The sequence below is a fragment of the Paroedura picta genome, chromosome 1, assembly GCF_049243985.1.
Source record: "Paroedura picta isolate Pp20150507F chromosome 1, Ppicta_v3.0, whole genome shotgun sequence".
Taxonomy (NCBI): domain Eukaryota; kingdom Metazoa; phylum Chordata; class Lepidosauria; order Squamata; family Gekkonidae; genus Paroedura; species Paroedura picta.
In genome coordinates this window covers 57855657-57878899 of record NC_135369.1, presented here as the reverse complement: position 1 = coordinate 57878899, position 23243 = coordinate 57855657, and the positions used below count along the sequence as shown (strand labels likewise).

Sequence of the window (23243 nt, the reverse complement as noted above, 5' to 3'; positions counted from 1 at the left end):
AATTTCTGTTGAGTTTGCACTGTGCCTGTCACTTTCTAATTTTGCATCAATCCAGCATGAACAAGTGCTTTTCAAAAGCCTGCAATATGCACTTTTCATAAATACTGACCACTGTGTAGTTTAACATGTCATCCGTTGATATTAAATTCATATGAATTTCAGACCACTCAGTGATACTGTTGGATTAATTAACATACCATATTAATCAGTGAATCCCAGATTAGTTACTTTCCTCTTTCACTTTGGGGTGCAGTTATAGTTTATCACAGAAAAAAATGTGTTTGCTGAATGTAAAGGAAATGCAATTAAATTGCAGATCTCTCTTCAGTGGTACCAACAGGCAAAAGCTTCATCAAGTTGTTGCTGGTATTCTGTTTTTAAATGATAGTCTGCTTTAAAAGGTGGTCATCTTAGTCTGTATTGATAATTTTATAGGCAGTCTGGTGAGAGGTTAATCTGTTTTTAAAAGAGGTCATCTTTTAAGATAATATATTTGAAGCTTAGAAGTTGGCATGTTCTTTAGCAGTATGCCATCCAATAAAGTAATTTTCCTTTTAGTTGCTGCCGCCTTAATACATTCACTGTGACTTTTAAACACTTGGCCTGATTTCCAATAATTGGTTTACAAACAAATTTTAATGTGTAGGATGATTAAAAGGGGAATCACTGGAGATTTCTATTCTTCCAAATGCAGATTCATAGCTGGGGTCCTGGCCAGCTGACATATCATCATTCATTTTTCCTTTATTTCATAATAAATCTTTGTGCCTAGAGGCACCAGACCCATGCAGATTTTTCTGCATTTTAGTGTCTAGATGGAATTATAACCTCCAAATTTAAAACTGTGACATATTGTATTTAATCTCTGTAGACTTTGCGTCAAACAGCAGTGGTTGCATGAAAATATGTCAAAAACACTGGTTTCTCATATTGGAATTTAAGCAATTTGTTTTCAGTCAAAGAGCTGTTTCCAACCTATTTTTGGAGTCCCTTTGTGGCTTGACCGTACATTCCAACGTAATTTATGGTGGCATTGGAACATATGGACTTTTCATTATTGTCCAGCTGAAATCCTCTTGGATGTGGACAGTGCCCCTTCCCCCTTCACTGCCACATGTTCTCTAAATTGACATATTTGAGTACAATTCATATGGATAGAAGTTGTATTAATGAGGGTATTCAACAAGGAAAAAGCTGGAAAAGGGTTACTTTCACTTTTTAAATTGGATTTGTTCATTCTTTTGCATGAGAAATCTAATAAAATGCAGCACAGGGCAGTACATGTTGTGTATAAGATAGGGCAGTGGCAACCTTCACATAGAACAGTTGTTTTCAGCATTTTTTTCACTCTAATAACCCATCCTTTTTCAAGTATTACCCATGCAAGTTTTTGGCTCTGGTATGGATTACAGTGTTTTACACTATGATCCCTCTCCAGCTGCTCTCACAAAGGAGTATTTTATGCAGTTAGTATAATGTGAGATAAACATGCATAGGCCTTAATCCCAAGGGCACTTGTGTGAGAATATGCCTTACTGAATAAAATGGGACTTATTTCTAAGTAGCCCTGCTTAGGATAGCTTCTGTAGGAGCTTAGATTCTAATACATAAGTTCATGTCACCAAGAAGTGGACAGGAAAGCATGCCCTCCTTTGCATTTCCATAGTACCCAAGATCTAAGTGGGCAGAGAGATGCCCATATGGGTCAGAGACACACATACTTGTGGATCATGTACAACATGATTGTACATGCCGAGTAATCCATAGATCAAGGTGAAACTAAAGTAATATTAAATCAGTGTATCATACATGGTTCTGGGCCAAAGTTGCATGTGGTATCATCCACTAACTATTTCGTACCATTTCTCACAGGAGGAGGTTTATTTTGGAGAGCTAAAATGTTTACAGCATACACACAAACAAGCCCATTTCAGTTCAGCATTAATTATCTTAAATAATTCTACCTGGGTCCCTAAATGTTTGCAACAGTCATATACAGTTGTTTTGTTAGACATCTGTCAGATGCCAAGATAGTAATCTCAGCCTAGTATGACTGAAGTTGTATTCAGTCACACTCATTGGGTGAATATGAGCTATTACTATCTCACAAGCTACCCTGACTCACAGGATTGTTCTGAGAATAGATGGGGGGTGGGGAATAAATACCTATTAGAGGGGTAAAATTTCTGGAAATGTTACGCCAAAGGGAGAAAAAACAATTTTCTTGAGGATTTCTTTGGGGGGATAAAAATGGGGGGGGGGGCAGTATGTCCTATAAAAGGGAAGCTGATTTTACTGTTTTAATAAATACATAAATTATAACTTACTTAGTAGATAAAATTCCAACATTTGACATATTAATGGAATTTAAAAGTTATAAATGCGTTCATTTTGTACAAGCTACAAATATACCCAGTACTTGAGAGAAAACTTGCAAGCTGATGCACCCTATGCTATTTGAGCATGTGGCTGAATTTTCACTATTTTTCATTGAAACTTTCAGTTTTCCTCTGAGCCTTTGGTGCAGTTTCTGTCCCACCTCCATCTGATCTTTTTTTTTCCCTCCTGCAGGGTAGGACAATAAGCTACTTTTTACCAAATCTGTGAGTATACGTGTCACAGTGGTTTGAGGGAAAGATGAAAAGGTCAACCACAAGTCATGTCAAAAGGACAACAGAAGGTATGCAACAATTGCAAAGCAATGAGAGCCCTGCATGCTCCCCTCATGAAGATTAGGTATCCTCTGGGTGCAGAAATGCATCTTGGATTTAAGAGCTGTGTAATGCCTACAGCCAGCCTATCTTATCTTTAAAAATATTTCACTCATCCTAAAAGAGAAAATAATACACAAGTTTTCTTGGTACACTCCAAAAATTTCCAACTTTTCACCTGGATAAATCTGGGGATATGCCTATTTTTTTTTCTGTTGTTTTTCCAAGCCTTCACATCCTTGCTATCAACACTGCTTTGAACTCCTTGGACAAAGGGTAAAAATGAAAGTGTAAATGTAGTAGTAAAGGAAATTTTCAGATATTTATGCTGTATAATTTTCATACATCTGTAGCTCAGCAACAATGAAACATTGTAAGGGAGAGCAATAGCACTTTAAAAGCAAACTTTATGAAATGATAAAGAGGAGGAAAGAAACTCTTAATATAGCTTGCTTGAGCAAAAGGACTCACTGGTAGTTTCTGCCTGACCCAGAGAATAATGCACTAATGTGACATGAGATTAAGGTTTTAGACATTCAAGCATTGCATGGAAAGTTTTAAGCTTTGTTGTGACCATAGCTCACTTTTGTACATGATTGATAAGAGGCAGAATATATACCTGCATTTTCTGTGTTCCAGTTGATTCCCAAACTATTTCTATTTGAGTCAAATATTTTTTAATTAATTTGAGAACCATATGGTATGTCAAGAATCATGGAGGTCACTTTTTTACCTGACTGATCCAGGCAAAAGCTTTTACTAAGTGTTTTGATATAAAAGAGATATATCTTTGAGTATTCACATTAGAGAAGTTTCTGTTTTAACATGTCTTGATATTCCTGGCAAAGATAACAGCCATTTTCACTGGAGGATGAAAATGTATGCATAGCCCTCTAAACTCTTAGATTATTCAGCCAAACATTGTAATCTTTTGGGGTTAAATTAGAAGCGTATTTCCAAGACATTTCACTACATGGGATGAACATAGTGGTGAACTCTTGGTTCTCAGGTATGGTTTACTTAGAACCCAGGGTTTTTTTTAATGTACAAGAAAATTATTACCAGGAACTTGCTTTGCAAATGAGGATCACTTCCACTGACCATGTTGTTTTTATGTTATTGATTGAATTAACTGACACTGTGTCATCCAGCTTGTGTTTTCAGTAAGGTAGGCAGACTACAATTAATGTAAGTAAAATAATTACCTACCAGTTCCAATTTCTTTATTTAGTGTAGTTTCTCTTCTGCTAGTCAAAACAGCCTTCATGTTGATATGGGACACCAGCTACAAAGAAGTTTTTCTGCATGTCCTCCTCTGAAATGCAAGTGAGCAGAACCAGCAGCAGGGTGATCACTGGTCACAGTCTATTAATCGAGGATTCATGTTAATATAATTGCTAAAATGAAGGTTGCTGGAACATGGAAAAAATAATGCTGAAATATATGTTTAAACAAGTACTTTAATAATTAATTATTTTTATTAAGTTTTGTTTAATCATTCTTTGAAACAAATTGGTTTTTTTTATCAAAATCAGACATTACAGCAGGCATTCTCAAACTCATGGATAACATAAATAAGTAACTAAGGATACAGTCCCACAAACAAATAAGGAACACAGTAGAGTTAAATTCATCAAGAAATGTGTGATTTAATTTGTTTTATAGTATATATATGAACACATAACGTATAAACCACAAACAATCAAGCAATCATGTCTGCCTGTGTTATCTGTCTCCATTGTTGCCCATGCATTGAGGTTCTCACTATAGCTATTACTATAAAACGTTCCCTAAGTACATAAAGGCTCTAATCGTTAAGATTTTTATTACCAGCCACACATACAGAGCTGCAAATTGCCTTGTTTCAGATTTATTATGTATTACTCCAGAAATTCTATAAAGATCAAAAGAACTGATTACAATGTTGACCTTTGCATTAACTCATCTGAATTTAAATTCAAGTGTTTGATTTGGGAAAATAAGTCCATTTATCATAGGTCTGCTACTGAGGGGATTGTGCAGCCCTGATTGTGAGTGCTGAGACCAAATTTATTTATTGAGCGTTGGCTTGAAAATTGTTTGTAGGACAAGAGGAACAAAAGTTTGACCTGCCATTCTGGTGTGCCAAGGGAACAATGTAGCAGTTGCCCTTTTCAATGCATCTAGTGACCAATCTGCTTCAGTGTTGCGGTCAGAGACAGAAGGTATTAATAGCTATACCTACATACACTACTTTCAACATGTAAAATATCATTAGGTTTAAAATCAATGAATATTCCAGTTTAAAATAACCCAGTATGAAGGTTACAGCTCAAAATCACAGTAATTTTACCTTGTATGACAAAACTGTTGGGAACAAAAATATTTTGTCAGTCAACTTTAAGGCTTTTGTTCAGTTATAATCACAATATTTCCAATAATTGTAACTTGACAGAAATCTGTGGCATTAATAGAGTGGTCACAGTCGTCATTGTTCCTCTAATTTATATTTATTTATTTTTAAAATATAATGCATTACATAATCTTTTCAAATAAAACATATAATATATGTGAAATATATTAAAGAGGCTGTATGTTTTACATGTTAATTAACTCACATTGTATAATTTTGATTGAAACCTATTAAATGGCTAGAGTGGATTGATTGCCAACATATATAAACATCCATGGAGTAACTGGATGTTCACTTGGTTATTGTAGGGATTGTCCACAGTAGTACCTTGATATAAATCCAGTAAATTAAAGATGTGGACATCAACCCTTAGCTTCACATGCTTGTAGGTCTGTCTCTCTATCTAATGTAATTGTCCTTTCTCCAGGATGCTCTGATCAATGGACATGGTTCTCCACCATGTTATCCTTACTAAAGACCTTTGAGATAGGCTAGTCTGAGAAAGTATCCCAGGATCACATAGCAAGCTTCATGGTGGAATGGTCTCCCAAGTTTAATGATCTGACCACTGTACCAAATTGACTATATGGCAATTGTAGCCGACATGGATACTGCCAGCACTGTAGTTATAAAAATTGCTCTCATCACCATTTTGATAGTCAGCAGCAAGAGATGATCCTGTCTCCCTGTTTAGAACATATAATTTGATGAAAAACTGGCAGGTGAAATTGTGTATAATAGTGTTTCTGGTAAGGCACCAGGACTGTAATATTCAAGGAATGTCTTAAGCATTGTAAAGATCAAAAGATAATTTGTAGTGAAATTGTAAAGTTAAGCTTTAGGATATTTTAGTTACTTAATTTGACTATACATGCTATTCTGAGAACACTTTGTTGAAAGGCTGTATGTAAATGTGAAGAAATATGAACGCTTCAGAGTTACTTAAAAACAGCCATGCACCAGCTTTCTATCCCCTCCCACATCCAGAAGAGATTCTTTGATCCCTACTATTGCCTTAGACGATTTGTTATACACATTGCTTTCTATTTAATCCTAGTCATATTATATTGTTCATTAAAGGTTTATGGTGTATAATTTCACTTCTTTATATTATGTAAATCTTCCTCGAGTCCCAGCAGGAAAATACACCTTTCCCAAATTCCTCTTCATACCCCTTCTTTCCTGTAAAGCTTTTGGATTTAGCCTCATAAATACCCTCATCAACCAGAACAAAGCCAAACTACATGTAACTATATTTGCTTTCATCTCCCCACTGTCATAATTTAGATTTTTAATTTCTTGGGAGATGAACCTGTCTCTGATTGCTTTATTATTGAAAATGTTAAACACATTGATGGCTCTGTAGAAATAATCAGAAGAAAAATACTAAAGACAGGGTCACTATGCTTTGAAGTGTGGCATCCCAGCTCTTCTCCCCCCCTTCGCAAACTGAAAAGCTCTGAATAAAACATATCTCCACCCCACCTCCTATACATCTTTTGAATGTTCGTGTCACATCAGATGTCTGTCACCAGTGCAGTTCTAGCATTTGGCACAACAACATGTTTGCTGGGTATTCTGTCATGCTACTCTGCCCATAAACAATCTAATGAAAAGGAGAGGCAGGTGGAATCCGAATCTGATTTCTGGTGTGAAATAAGCTTGCCTTGTCACAGGGTTTACAGTGATTTGGAACTGTCAAGCTACTTTCAACAGCTGGCAAGATTTACAGTTTTTAGTAGCAACATAGATACACACTACCCCAGCTACCTGAAAAAGAGATTTAGAATGCAGTAGTGGCTTCTTATTTTGGTAACTTAATGATTATCTCTGAAGAATTTTGTTGCAGTGGAATCATAATGTTATCATGCAAATAAATTAATTGAATAATAATAAGAGTGAAATGTTTTCTGCTTTCCTGTAAAGTATCAAAGTGTGATTAACACATTTTCCAGTTTTTTAAACTCATTAATTGCTTTCTTATCTGTTATTTACTCTTAAATCTCAAGAATGTCAAGAGACTATCACATATAAATGCATTGCTTTCTGGTCAGTTTCTTAAAATATAAGGTAGAAAGCTAGTGTTTATATTCTCTAGGAGAGGTTTTTTCTGCCATACTGCTTCGTTATGGCTTTGTTGATTTGCTTCTGAATGGAGACAAATGATATTTGACTCATTTTAGAAGAGTTAATTCTAGTTTTCAAAAATCATTATGAATTTCTTCTTCCACAATGAGATTACATGTTTTATTTAGTCTTTATATGGTTGGATTATTTAGTAATAAATATTTTAGATAATCCACAAGGATGCCTTTTAAATATTTGAAATTAAACACTTATGATATTAGGTAATCCTTTGCTCTAGGATTTGAGTTGCTTACCATTGAGTGTTATAAAAATTATAAATAAATGTTTTTATAGCATATGTATGACTACCTGATTTCGCCATCCTCCAACCCATACCAGTATATTAATTCATTTATGTCATTATTTTCCACCTTTCTCACTAGTGCTCAGGCCAGATTACACAGAGTGAGTCAATATAATCAACAGTAAATGAAGAAATAGGATTAGTATAGGAGAAAACTGGAATCAAACAGAAATCTAAAAAACAGATCTGAAGCAAAGCACAAGTGTTAACATGATACATTTAACAACAAAAATTACACAATAGAATATTACTTACAGAATTATACCACAGTTCATAATTGTGTATTCCAGTAACTTTGTAAACCACTTTGTCCTTATAGCATGTATAGAAAAGCTGTCCTGAATTATTCTGTTGGAACAGTTTGCAGAAAGCTAGGAGAATGGAAGCCTTCCTGAGGCAGGCCATTCTGTAAAGTGTGGCCATAATACAAAAGGCAAAGGTACAAGCAGTTATTGATTTTGCGCATTTACAGGTTGGCACCTGTAGATAGTCCTGCTGAGCTGACCAACGCTGTCATGGCAAAGCATAGGGAGAGATGTGAGGGTCCAAGGCCATGAATGACTTTGTATGTGATAGCCAATACAAATTAAATTTAAACTAATATGCAGCCAATGTAGTATCTGCAGAATGGGAGTAATATGTGTAATCCATCTAGCTCCCAATGCTAGTCAAGTTTTTGCATTATGCATCTGTCCGCGTGATGTAGCATATGTAAAAATTAACTGTGCAGTATGCAGTGGACTGTTATATATCCCTGAAAAGTCAAACATTCCAGTTCTAAAAGTTTTTGGAAGCAAGCTCAATTTAAATAACTATTGGGAATGGAGATGAAACACATCTAAACACATCTAATGGGCTCATAAATCTTAAACATCACCCCCCAAAAAGTGTCTCCAGCGCAGTGTTATCAAGCAGAGGTCTATCTTTATGGGCTTGTATTGTGGGAAAAAAAGGTCAGATATTACTGTTATGCTGTTGTTCAGTCTTTACATTACTTTTACCCCCTCCCCCCTTCAATGCATTTTAAACCCTTTTGGAGTAGCTTGATGTTAGTCACAGGACTGACTGATTTTTATCTCCAACTACAATTTTCTTTTTCTGTTTTCCTTAAAAGTCAAAGTGCCTCAGAATTAGCAGGTCTAATTTTCAGAGTTTTTGAAGAATTAGAAGCTTATGACAGTGAGAATGTGCTCTTCAAACTTGTAACAACGGTATGGTTCACCAATCAAATATTATAAGTTCATTTATAATTTGAAAATGATTTGCAATTAAATCTGGAAGGTAACTATTGTTGGTTTTACCAAAACAAAAGTTTTCAAGTTCTCAGGAATTCTAGGGAATGGCGAAAGAAGAGAAGTGGCAAAAAAAAAAAAAACCCTTTCTCAGACCTTCATCATTATCTTGTGTTGCATGCCCTGCTGACTTCAATGCATGTAAAGTTTGGGCACACCATGAATAAGAAACAAAAAATGGAAGCCATCCACATGAAAACATAACCAGTATACATCTATTTTGTCTTTGTTTTTCTTGGTTGAGATAGTTTTAGTTGGGAGGCTTCCGTATTTTGCTTCTTGTTCCCAGCTAGGCAAGGATGGCACCTAATACTAGCTTCTATCATTGTCCATTAAGGTCAACAAAACAAGAAAACGATATTGAAGAACAAATCTTAATATTATGATCTTAAGGATTCCCCGAACATAAACTTCTTGGTGTAACAGAATGGCTTGAGGAATTCAGTCTCTCTGTTTGCATGGAAGTGGGTTTGCCCAGGTCCACCTTAATGAATTATGACTGCTTTATAAAAAACTAGCATAAGTTTGCTTGCTGACCAGATTTGTGTACAGTATTTTAATGTGAGTTTTCTACAGCATTTAAAAGCAGTAGGTTCACATAGTCTCTTCCCACAAAGTAAATTGAATGAATAAATTAAATAACTATATTTTCATGTGGTAAAAGAGTGAGAGCTCTAGTCACAAAAAACATATTATGAAGTAGGTTCAACTGAGATAGATATAATATGATATTTGATATTCAAAAAATCAAATGTAAACATATTAGATAATTTTCTATTTTAATTTTTTTAACAAATTGATTACATCTTTTTTAAAAATATCAAAAGATAGAAAGAATTGTTAAGCCATTTCTCAGCAAGAGCTTCCTTTTTGTGTGGTATATATTTCAGGCTAATAATCAAGGCTTACCATGGGTCAACATGTCATATCCCAGTGGTGTCTAGTGAGATGGAGGGTTATCTTATATGTCAGCCAGATAACCCTGTGAACAATTTTGAGCAGTCAAGATAATGGGACTGAATTCTGAAGCAAAGTAGAATTCTGAAATAAGGCTAGAAATATCCCAGAGTACCATGCTATGTGTCACCAAAATAATATTTCTTACAACTACAGTCACCTTTTGGCATCATTAGTCATTTAGTTCTGACAACATTCTCCTTAATAGGGTGCAATTAAGGGAATGGTAGAATCAAGTGCTTAATCCTATACCGAATGAGAGAGGAAAGCTGCAGTAATGCTTACTTGGATGTAATTTTTATTGAAAGCAGTGGAATATATGTGTTGTAATCTTAGTATATATATATGAAAATTCCAAGTGTGTGTGTTTAGGACTCGATGCCATCATGTAATTCAATAGTAGGTGATGGTAAAGTTGTACTTTTCCCTTAAAAACAGTTAGACACCCCACACACAGACACCCCTATGTAAATGCTCATCATGTCACCTCCTAAATAGCCAGGGTTTGCATTAAAAATTGATTACAATTTTCTTACTGATTAATTAATGAGTTTAATATTTGTCATCTTATAGAAATGCATTATACCAGACTTCCTCATAAATGTAGCATAGTTTTAAAAAACTTGCAGTGTTCATTGTAACCTCTTACGATGCCTAGCTTCTATGCGAGCAGTCCTAAACACATCTACTCAGAAGTAAGTCCCATGTTAATCAGTGGGGCTTACTCCCAGGAAACCTTTAGGATTGTAGCCTACAACGTCAGTCATTGTCTTTACTTGAAATTGTATGAGAACCTACAATTGTTGGGTAGAATGAAGTTTCTTTAATGATACTTTAAAGTATTGTTTATTTGCCATACAGTAAATAAGCAATACTTTAAAATATCGTTAACATTAAGTAATTTAATTCTAGCCAACAAATGTATGCATGTAAAGGTTTTATCACTTCTGTGAAATACAAGAGTGTATGGATTTTGTAATTTAACCATTCAGATCACTTGATGAAAATCAGAGTGATCTGGATTAGAGTCACATTTAGAGAGGACACTGTTTTAAAGACTACTCAAAATATAGAGTTTGTCACCATTGTACGGCTGCAGCGCAACCGCAGTGCCTCCGGCCCGCCCCTGCATCTCCCTGTGACCGGCACTAGTGCGCAAGTGCGCACGTGCAAGCTCTGTGTAGACAAGGGGCGGCATGAAATGCTGCTGCTTCCTGCCGAGCAGAACTAGCCGGTCACACCGAAAAGGCTGGCACCCCTATCTCGCTGCTGATGCTCGCCGCAGCCACGCTGATGACCTGCCGCGGCCGCACTGGATACCGCACGATACTGGATGGTATTTAGAATGAGGTGGGCAAGCATCAGGAGGCCACTATGGGCAGCTATTTCTATCCCAACTGAAGTGCACCCAGCGTATAGGAAGACCCCCCCACTTGGAGGCATGTTTTTCAGGGGGGGGAAGTAGTCTTATATGCCAGCAAATACAGTATCTGTAAGCAAAACACTGTAAATCTGCACAGGGGTACTAAGCCTAGAATTTAGCATTAAGCAAATGTTATATTCCTAAATGCTAAGAACAGCCCCCCCCATTTTTGCTTTTTGAAAAGGACAAGTGATTACTGAGAAAGCACCGTTACTTTCACTTGTTTGGTATGGGACAAAAATCTTGAGCAGGGACCCTCCCAAAGTCTGAACAAGGGTAGGTGTGCTTCGTGGGGTGTTCTGGACTCAAGCTATTTAGGGCTCTGTGACACCTCCAGAAAATGATAGAAATCCAGCATGTAAGATCAGTTAATGTATTGTTTCTTCTCCTTCTCCAATAAGAGTTACTCAGCTGCATTGTAGGCCAGGTGCAGCTTCAGAACTCAGCACTGAACAGGAGTAGTCAGAAAAGTTTGCCACCTTTCAGACAGCAGCACATTGATTATTCTCAGTCAACAGCACACTGGCCTGGCACTAATCAGCTTTAGAATTTGTTCCACCTTTTTTGAAATTTGTCCCAACCTTTCTTGAAATATAGTTCACTAATCATAGGCATAATTTGAGGAAAAGAAGATTGCCTCAATCCTTCACTTACAGTAGTATCACAAGATCACCTTCCTGAGGATAAACCCCAGTGAATCGACCTGAGTAGAATTCTGGGCAGATCTGTTTAGGATTGCACTGTTAACTATTGCCCTATTCCCACCCCTTAAGTACATATTAATTCTTTTCACTGGGGCACAAATTGCAATCTTTCCAATATTTGCCATGCCAATCATTGTAATTTATAATAGAAAATAATAGCTAGAATCAGGCAAGTGGTTCATTAAGTAGGAGAAGATGATTTTAAGTTGTAATTGTCTACATAAAACTTTAAGCAGGCCCCTTGGCCCTTGGTACACTGAAGAGCTCCATGAGAAGAAACGAGAACCAAGACGACTAGAGTGGGAGATAATTAACCTCTCCCTTTCTACAGGAGAATTCCCGGAGGGGCTAAAAGAGGCAGTGGTTCACCAACTACTATAAAAACCATCTCTGGACCCATGACAGCCTTCCAACTACCACCCCATCTTGCACTTAGCGTTTCTGGGGAAGATGCTTGAAAAGGCTGCCGTGGACCAACTGGCAGCATACTTGGAAGAAGCTTTGGTCCCAGACCTATCTCAGCCAGGTTTCCAGCCTGGCCATGGGGTAGACACAGTGCTAGTCACCCTCCGTCACCAGTTGGACCAGAGTGGGTCGGTGCTGCTTATATTAGTAGACCTTTCAGCAGCATTCGACAGTCGACAATGTCTCGCCGATGCCAGGATCAGAGGGACTGCCCATCAGTGGCTGATCTCCTTTCTCTGGGATTACGACAGAGAGTAGCACTAGTAGAGAGCTCATCAAGCTGCCAGCAACTGGCTTGCAGAGTCCCACAGGGGGCAATTCTCACTCAAGTCTTATTAAATATCTTTTTAAATATTGCCACGAACATGCCAATGATACCCTGCTCTTCCTCCTGATGGATAGCTGTCCTGACTCTCCCCTAGAAATTCCAGCTGCTTGGAAGCAGTGATGAGGTTGCTCAAGCAGAGTTGTCTGAAGCTCAGCCCTTCAAAGATGGAGGTCCTGTGTCTGAGCAGGAAAGGTCCAAGCGAGGAAGCACACCTACCCAACCTAGATGGAGTACAGCTACCAGTGGCCTATTCCACCAGAAATCTGGGGGTGATTCTTGATACCTCCCTCCTTATGGAAGCTCAGATCATGATGGTAGCACAGCTGACATTTTACCACCTTCGCTAAGCCAAACTACTAGCGCCCTACTTGGTCCCAGATCACCTAGCCACAGTGATCCATGCAACGGTCACCTCTAGACTGCAACTTGCTCTATGCTAGCCTGCCCTTATCCTTGATCCAGAAACTACAACTGGTCCAGAATGCAGCTGCCAGGAACACCTCGGAGGTCCCATATTCACCCATCCTCCAGCAGCTGCAGTAGCTTCCAGTCAAATTCCAGATCAGGCTTAAGGTTTTAGTTATCACCTTTAAGGCGATACACGGTCTGGGCCCATTATACATGAGGGATTGCCTCTCTGCCTATACCCCCCAAAGAGCCTTACACTTTACCAGTTCCAACTTCCTGTTGATCCCTGGCCCCAAACAAGCCTGATTGACTTGAACCAGAGCCAGAGCTTTTTCTTTCCTGGTCCCCACCTGGTGGAACGAGCTCCCAGAAGAGATCAAGGCCCTGGTGGAATTTGAACAGTTGCAAAAGGGAGCTCCTCCACAAAGCATTTGGTTGAGGTCGACCTGAGCCCCCAAGCCTCCCTCCTACAACCATCTCTGCAGACTCACCCACCCCACTGGGCCATCAGTACACATTTACCTATTATACTCCCCAATGTTCTATTGTTCCATAATGTTATTATTGTATTATTATAAACTGAGTTATTTGTATTTTTCCTGTTTGATGTAAACCGCCCTGATCCTTTGGGGAAGGCAGTATATAAATATATTGAATCTGTAACCATTAGCTCTATAAATAAAAGAGCTAAGCCCTCCTGGGCGGAGAGTGGGCAGAGGGTGTCTGAACTCCAGGCCCGGCCGCACTACTGGCTTCCTCAAACAACCCCGGCCAGGAGCGCTCTGGCGAACTCACCGCCATTTTGCTCCTGGTCACTGCACCCAGAGGTTACTGGAGGCCTGGTGAGTGCAGGGGCCGGGGAGCTGGCTCCACTCCTCCACTGGCGACAGTATGGGGCAGGCTGTCTCCACTCCTCCCTGGGTTGGGAAGCCCTCCAGCAACCTCCCCGGCCCACCAGCGACTGCAAGGAGGAGGGCTGGCTCCACTTCTACCTGGGCCAGGAAGACCTCCTGCAGCCTTGCAGGGGCCACGGGAGGGCTTCCGAGCCCACCAAGAACCACCTCTCCCAGGCTTGCCGGGTTCTGAAAGCCCCAGACAGCCTGGGACACTCCACACCAGCCCTTCCATACTTTCTCCTCTCTTTCTGCTCTACCTCTTCCTGTATCTCTGTCTTTCTCTTTCTTTCTTCCTCTCCTTATATCCCTTTCTCACCCTATCTTCATCTCTTTCTTTCACTTTCTCTTTTTCTCTTCCCCTCTCTTCGTTTACTTTGCTCCCTCTCTTACTTTCTATCTCTTTCCTTCTCTGTCTTCCTCTGTGATATTCTCAGTCTTTTTCTCCCTCTCTTCCTCTCTCTTCCTCTCTCTCTCTCTCTCTCTCTCTCTCTCTCTCTCTCTCTCTCTCTCTCTCTCTCTCTCTCTCTCTCTCTATCTATCTATCTATCTATCTATCTATCTATCTATCCCTCTACCTATGTTTCTTGCTATCATCCTCTTTTCCCTCTCTCATTTCTTAATTCTCTATTTCTTCCTTTCTCTTTTTCTATTCTCTTTCTCTAATTTGTTCTATCTCTATTTTTGGTCACTCTCTTCCTTTCCATATATATCTCTTTGCTATTTTTACCCCTCCCCCATACTAGCACCTGTTGTATCACTTATAATGGGCTTTATTTCTAATAAATAAATAGTTTGGTAACTGCTATCTTAATAGCAGTTAAGAGCCAGATTGGTGTAGTGGTTAGGAATGCAGACTTCTAATCTGGCGAGCCAGGTTTGATTCTGTGCTCCCCCACATGCAGCCAGCTGGGTGATCTTGGGCTTGCCACAGCACTGATAAATCTTTTCTGACCGAGCAGTAATATCAGGGCTCTCTCAGGCCTATTATGCACGGCCGCTGAAATGGCGGCATGGAGAATGTGGAGGAGGAAGAAGCGAAGCAAACCGCTTACACACAGGACAGAATGCAACGGCGGAAAAACCCAGAGTATCCAATTATGCATGCGGCTACTCTGGAGCCACTTCTGGTTGTGCCATGGTCCCGGGAAGCTCCACTTTCTTCCGCATCTCGCTAACGCGGCTTTTTCGGTGGCATACGTTGACTCTGCACCCGGTTGCCACCTGCAGTGTGCGTAATTGGTGATTTTAGCTGCCGCCATTCCACCCCGAATGCAGACCTTCTACTCCGTGCATAATGGGCCTCAGCGTCACCTACCTTCCAGGGTGTCTGTTGTGGGGAGCACAAAGGAAAGTGAATGTAAGCCGCTTTTTGACTCTTTTGGGTAGAGAAAAGCGGCATATAAGGACCAACGCTTCTTCTTTTAATATTTCAGTTTGCTACTATGAGAACTTGTTTGAATTTGCAATAACAAATCTTCCAGTCCTTAGAGTAAAAATATTTTTCAGATTTACTTGTACCCTTCTGACCTCTGTTATTATCTTGCTCATTTTTCAGTTATTACAGATGTTATACATAGGTACTTTCAAATACATCAGGAGTATTTGTGGATGTGTTTAAACTTTTTATATATATATGAAATAAGTCTCTTGTAAAGGCATTTCTTCAGATGCTTGGTGATTGATAACAAGGTGACTTATGTAGCCCTTAATCATCCAGTAGAGGCCACTCACAGTGTTCTACATAATGCTGGACACTAATTTGACGATATATTTTCTTCCTTTAGTTTTGTGTGGGCTCACTGTAAACACATCACAATTTCCTAGCCTGAATCTGCCAACCATAGTTTTTGTAACTTTACCACCTAACCCCCCCCCCCCCGCACACACACCATGTTTCACAGAATATTTATCTTACTGGAACTAAGTCTTAAAATGAAGGGTGAAGGAGCCTTCTTAATTTGACCCTCTGTTTTCTTTCTTCCTTTAGAAATCTTGCTTCTCTTTAGGAATCCTAATTAGCTATTTTTAGATATTTCTTCCATTTTTATTTTGTTTTGTATTTTTCCAAACTGGTGAAAAATAGTTGATCAAACTAATATAATGGGTTGTTTTTGAAGTCAGCAAAAATATTGAGGTTCTTAAATCAAATATCAGATTAATTCTTCCATTTTACCACTATCAAGTAGATACTTGTTGTTTACTAAGATCCATAAAAAAATTTCTAACTGTTCTGTGTGGAAATTATTTTCTCATATATTGATGATTAGTATATTGATAATCAACTTTCTACCCCAAGGAACTGTTAAGAAATAAATATAAGCAAAAAAACTTCACCTAGATCCTCTATCTTCCTGACATATTCTTACCTTCATCCCTTAAAGTTCTAAAAGGTGGGTTACAATACCTCCCTCCTGCAATTTATGATAGTGGAAGCTATTTGTATGTAGAAGACATCTGGCCTCTAGGCAATTGAGAACTACATAAAACATGCTTATATTTACGTGCAAATTGTATTTGGTTCCATGTTCATATTTTTATTATCCCTTCCAATGTATATGGCTGGATTTCCATGGAATTTCCACATTTATTAAATTATGGATTATGTATTTTGAGCAACCTGGAGACTTAAAAACATTTTTCCATAAGTATGGCTGGAGGTAAACAACCAATTTTAGTTCAGAAAATAGCTTCTGCTTCTGTCAACATGTTGTTTATTTTCTCCCTGAGATAAAAAGTTCAGTTTTCTGATATTTGTACCAAGATAAAGTCAGTAAACAAGATTAATATAGTGTGGAAAAGGTTGTCAGCAGCCCTGGCAAAGGAAATAAGTTGCCTGTACACAGAACATACTGTAAACTGAATAAAAGTGTCAGGTCCACCATGAGATAATGTGATCATGAACCTCTAACAAAGCATGACATAGGCACAGTCGGCTTTTCTTATAGCCACAGTGTAGAAAATGGATTACTGTATTCCAGGGATACCCACTGGAATAGCATGAAAACCTCATTTTGAGATTAATGCAGGATGCAACTCAGGAGCTGAGCCAAATGTTTACCTCCAGTGTTAAAGTAACTGCTAGGTTGTTAATATTATAATCAGTAGGACAAAGAAGTTATATTTTCAGAATCCTTAGAAGTCTAAAGTTTGTGCTTTTGTCCAGAGAAAAGGTGAACATTTTTTCAAATACGGGATTACTATGTTTATTTTTCTTTTACTTCTTATTTTTCTGTTGTTGTTTTCTTACTTCAGTAAAAAGTCAATAATTCTTACTTCTGATGTTCCTTAGTTGTTATTGGCTGTTATACAATGTGTGGATGGCCATAGTGCCAGGAGTCTGTGCACTGGTCCTTAAACATTTTTGGCCAAACCACAAACAATCATAACACCTTCCGAAAAGTACTGTAGCACACATATTATCTTGGTGGGAATTACCATTTTACAATTAGAATTTAGATCTGATCAAAATTGCTCAAACTATGAGACTTTGTTTGGTTTCATTTTTTCACATATTTGGGTCCCATGATTTTTCATTTTAAAGGAGAATGGCTTTAGCAGAAGAAAAATATTGCATTTGTATTAAAAAGCCAGTCATTATGAATTGAGCTGTGAATTAATAGGAAGTTTTGTATGGCTGCTGTAGCTTTCCATCATCTGTGGGGCATACTGTTTCGCAGTAGGAAAGGTCTGATCTTAAGAAATATTCTGTTCCCATGGTGGCATGTGCATTTCTGTAAGTAAATAAAAACTGTATATCTAATAACTCTCAAGGGTCTTCCAACTCTGGAGCAGTGTTTCTGAAGATATAGGAGTCTACTATGGGCAACAGTAAAAATACATTTAAGTAAATCTGTTCCACTTTATGTTTGATAGAGCCCAACTATTACCTGTTAATTTCTCAACATGATGTATATATATAATACATCTGAAAACGAAGCATGGTTCACATACTGTGCTGGAACCCCCCCCCCCAGCTGCTCATCAACCTATGGCAGCAAGATGTGGCAGGGAGAATGTACAGTGAAGTGGTTGAAGATGGTTCTAGAAAAGGTTAAAGTGGTTGAAGATGGTTCTAGAAAAGGTTAAAGTGGTTGAAGATGGTTCTAGAAAAGGGATGGTTCTGAAGAAATGAAGAGTTAGTGGTGGATTCATAACCCTTCCAAGTTAACAAATCCCATGAGGGTTCACATTACTAACTGCTTAACTTGGTTTGAGTTTTACTATTTCAATCGAAAGATTTAGGATGCTTTGGGCTGATCCTGCGTTGAGCAGGGGGTTGGACTAGATGGCCTGTATGGCCCCTTCCAACTCTATGATTCTATGATTCTATGTAAAACATATTTATATACATGGGCAAAAATGATGAATAATGTCTGAATTCCTTAATTGTGTGTAGCTTTTAATGGTTTTGGGGTTTGAAAGGGGGTATCTTGCATACAGTAACTATTCTGTACACTTAAAATTCCTCTACACAACTTCTAACTATTATTTATGCCACCTTTAGATTACAACACCAGTTTCCTGCAGTAACAAGAAAGCCGTGCATTTGTCTCAGGAGTCTCATCACCATGAGTAAGCATTCTTTTCAGTTGTATCTTAATCTCTACTGCTTACTTTAAATGTGACCTTGTTATAATGACATCTGAAATTTTACCTTCATTGTACCATACTACCAAGATTATTTGGAGTTTTAACTGTTTACTTGTGCAGTTGTTCCCAAAATTGTTATCTGGAAAAGTACATGTCAATTACTTCCAAATGGTAGTGTTACGATCTTCATTGTACTTTTTCGTATCTGTGGTATCTTCTAAATTATCATAAAATCAGAAGTGCGGGAAGGAAATTATTTCTTGCTAATGTCTATTCTTCCAGGTTGTAAATACTGTGAAGGCATTTTCTGATATAGTTATTATGAGAGAAAGTAGTAATTTCCAGATTTTGATGTAGGCAAAGTTGGCTCATACTAGGGACATGAGATATGATTATGCTTGAACCCCATTTAACCTCCATCCCATCCTTCAGGTCACTGGGTTGGAGGCAAGGGTTAATAACCCGATTCCAACACTGATGCTGTGCAATGCCAGGTCAATCAACAACAAGCTGCAAGTCTACAGATTGACAGAGCACATAGTAGTCCTAGCATATATGATAGAAACCTGGGTCAGGGAAAGTGAAACATTCACCCTTAGAGTACTAGTCCCTGGCAGGTTTTCTGTCCTCCGTCAGTCATAGACTGTGGGGTGGGGAGGAGGACTGTCAATCCAAATCTGGGAGAATTACTCCTTCAGAGCATTCCCTGTACCGTCAATACCAGGAATTGAATGTGTTGGCCTTGGGTGGGGCACAACCAAGAGCTTGGCCTTCTGGGTGATATATCACGCACCCAGGGCATCACCAGATGCCTTGCTGCCCCAGCTGGTCATCACAGTTTCACAGATTACTAATCCTAGATATGGCCCGGACCTCGGGTTGGCCATGGCAATACTAGGCTCTCACAATATGTTACCCATGCTGAGATGACTATAGCAAGTTTGGAATAAGACTCATTGAGAACATCTTATAGGATGCTTTTGAAAGCCTATGAGATGGCGGTGAAATCTTCAGTACAATATAACATTTACTCAGTTTCCATCACATCTGCAAACTCGTGTTCAGCACAATTGTTTAGGATAGATCAATCAATGTGTTCAGCACAATTGTTTAGGATAGATCGATCAATCGCCCACTGGCCTAGAATAGAGGCACCAAAATAATAGCCAATCAGAAATCATCTGTGAGGCATTTGCAAGGTATTTCATGAATAAATCTCGATACCTCACCGTGACCTTCCACCAACTTTGGACACAGAAAGTGAACTGGAGGCCGTTTGACTGCCTTTGACGGGAACATTGAGTAACTTTAGATGGCTCATGCTGACTGAAGTGGAAATGATGCTGGCTTCAGTGAGGCCGACCACATGCCCATTAGACCCTTGCCCCTCATGTCTCCTTAAAATTGCCAGTGAAAGGCTTGGGGTCCCCCTGCTAGCTCACTGCCTCACTAGTGCCAGGATATGGGGGACAGCCCTCCAGTGATTGATCTCCTTTCTCCAGGGATGCAGACAATCAAAGAGAGGCGCTCGAACCACTGCCAGCTCACTGAATGGGGCAATTCTCTCTCCAAATTTATTTAACATCTTCATGCACCCTCTTGCCCAGTTGGTGCAGGAGTTCAGGCTTGGGTGCTATCAATATGCATATGACACCCAGCTCTTCCTCCTGATGGATGGCTGCCCAGATTCATCCCTAGATTCTTCAGCTAGATTTCTGAAAGCTGTGACAGGATGGCTCAAGTAGAAAAATCTGAAGCTTAACTCTTCAAAGAAAGAAGTCCTGTGGCTAGGCAGAAAAGGGTCCAAGTGAGGAAGTACAACTACCCAACCTGGATGGAGTGCAACCAGGTTGGATGTGGTCCAGAAATCTGGACATGATCCTAGATGCCTCCCTTTTTATAGAGGCATAGGTCACAAGCCAAACTCCTAGCACCCTACTTAACCCTGGAACACCTAGCCATAGCGATCCATACGACAGTGACCTGTAGATTAGACTTCTGCAATTCACTCTACATGGGCCTACCCTTATCCCTGACCCAAAAACTACAACTGGTCCACAATACAGCAGCCAGACTTCTCATGGGAACACCTTGGAGCGCCCACATCCAGCCCAGCTGCAATGGCAATCAGTAGAATCCCAGATTGAATTTAATGTTTTATTAATTACCCTTATGGCCATATGCGGTTTGGGTCCAGTGTACCTGAGAGACTGCCTCTTTGCCTACACCCTCAAAGAGAACTACACTCAGCCAATGCCAATTGGCTAGTGATCCCTGCCCCCAAGGTAGCACATTTGGCCTCAACCAGGGCCAGGTCATTCTCAGTCCTGGCCCCACCTGGTGGAATGAGCTCCCAAAAAAGGTCTGGGCCCTGATGGCACTAACAGGGCATGCAAAATGGAGCTCTTCTGCCAGGCACTTGGCTGAGGTCAGTGACAACATCTATTGGGGCCCTAGAACCCTCTCTCATTCAGATAGGTCCAGTCTTTAAGATTGCACTCATGATGTTACCTGTGAAAAACGTTTTGCTGTTGCTTATGTCATAGTTATTGTTGATGATGCCTGATTGTTAATGATACAGTTCCCGAATTTATATTGTACTCTGTTACATGACTTATGTTCCTTGTAAACTGCTCTGAAATGCAAGGGACAGCAGCATATAACTGAAAAAAACATAAATAAATACATTTCAGTTGACTGTTCAAAGAAGCAGTTGTATTACAGTTCAACCAAGCAGCCAAGTAATTTTCAATAACCGGTCAGAGAACTTTCTTTTAAAGCACCCAGTCAATAACTTATCCATACGGTCTTAAGAGAGCCACTTTTCAAAAATTGCCTAATCAACTTTTTTGCAGAGATTGCGGGTAATAGTTAGAGGCTTGGACTAGGATCTGGGCTAAAAAGGCTCAGATACCTACTATTCCATGGCAGCGTGCTGTATGACTTTGGGCCAGTCGCATACTCTCAGACTTACATCACAATATTGTGATGAAGATAAAAAATGTGGAGTAGACAATTATTTAATCTGTTTTGAGTCCCCACTGGGGAGAAAGGTAGGGTATCCATGATTCCTTTATATATTTGTGAAACAGCCTAGGGTGTGGAATGTGTCCGGCTGTCCAAAATGGAATAGGGCCAATCAGGGTGCAGCCAGCAAAGCCAGCAAAGCTGGCTGCATCCTTATTGGCCCTACCCCTGCAGCTCCCACCCACCACCCCTGAACTCTAGACTCTTTGCTCTCAGACACGCCTCAGTGTCTAGAGCCAGCAGCAGGTATGGGGAGAGGGCCCTGGGCAAAGGGCAAAGGAGGACCAGCTAACAAGGGCCTCTTGGCCTGCTAAGCAGGGCCTGCTAATGAGGGTCTCCTGACCTGCTGACTGCCAGCTAAGGAGCTCTGTCCCGGGCCTCAGAACGAGCTAGCCAGCTCCCGCCCACCCCATTTGATCTGGCTGCGAGCTACTGCCCAAAGCCACCTTAAGCCGCCTGGCCAAGGGTCAGGGGAGGGGACCCTTTCAAGGCCCGTTCTTAGGAATGGTTTTTGAAGCTAGTAAAATAATAATAATGAATTTCTCCAATATGCAGCTTCTTGGCCATTATGTGGAACACATTACAGATAATGACTGAGGTAGTGGCTGGTTAAGGCCAGCAGTGAGCCCCACTGGCTGCACCACCATCGCCACCCATCTTCTGAGGCCAACCCTGCTCTCCTAAGAATGGGAACGGCCTCGGAAGTCAGGCAGCAGAACACCGAGCATGGCTCAGCATGGGGCCTCACTGCCATCTTCCAAGACCAGTCCCGCTCTCGTGACAGTGGGACCGGCTTCGGAAGACAGGTAGAGGCAGTGCTGCTCTGTCACCACCAGCTGTCTTCCATGGGCAGTCCAGTTCTCTTGAGGGTGGGACCAACCTCAGAAGATGGGTAATGGAGACGCAGCTGCTGCCTGGTCCTCTGGAGTCAGTGTGACCACTGCCTCGGCCTCCTCAGCAACCTCCACCAGCTACCTTTCCTCATTTCTATAAGTTGATTCCAAGAGCTTATATAAGACTCTTTTCTGAACAATAAAAAGTGACCATTATTTTATTATTATTATTATTATTATTATTATTATTATTATTATTATTATTATTGAATTTATTTCCCGCCACTCCCTTGCGGCTCGTGGCAGGTTACAAAGCAATTTTCATTCATATCCTAAGGGCAGCTGGCCAGGCCTGCCATTCAAGGGAATGATTCCCCAGTTCTGATCTCAAAATAGAATCCAATAAGGCTGTGCAAAAATATTGTCAATGGATGTGACCAATCTGACCAGCCATGATTGTTCACTGTTAGAATATTGTTGTTGTTTTTGTTGTTCTTAGATGCGAAGTCGTGTCTGACCCATCGCGACCCCATGGACAATGATCCTCCAGGCCTTCCTGTCCTCTACCATTCCTCGAAATCCATTTAAGTTTGCACCAACTGCTTCACTGACTCCATCCAGCCACCTCATTCTCTGTCGTCCCCTTCTTCTTTTGTCCTCAATCGCTCCCAGCATTAGGCTCTTCTCCAGGGAGTCCTTCCTTCTCATGAGGTGGCCAAAGTATTTCAGTTTCATCTTCAGGATCTGGCCTTCTAAGGAGCAGTCCGGGCTGATCTCCTCTGGAAC

At 39.9% G+C, this 23243-nt stretch overlaps 1 protein-coding gene across 11 annotated transcripts in view; it reads left to right on the top strand.

Moving 5' to 3' along the window:
- Positions 1-23243, top strand: part of GPATCH2 (G-patch domain containing 2) — a 138097-nt gene that overhangs the window by 59044 nt on the left and 55810 nt on the right. For 8 of the 11 annotated variants that reach the window (XR_013231363.1, XR_013231369.1, XR_013231366.1 and 5 more), the window contains one exon: positions 18512-18579. Coding sequence is in view for 5 of the 11 variants with exons in the window: in XM_077339574.1 (XP_077195689.1) it covers positions 18512-18579 (68 nt within the window). In the remaining 6 variants the exon portion in view is untranslated. Of the gene's footprint in view, positions 1-2571; positions 2681-4796; positions 4813-18511; positions 18580-23243 lie in introns of those variants that run through there. The other 3 variants (XR_013231368.1, XR_013231370.1, XR_013231375.1) reach the window with 2 other exon arrangements.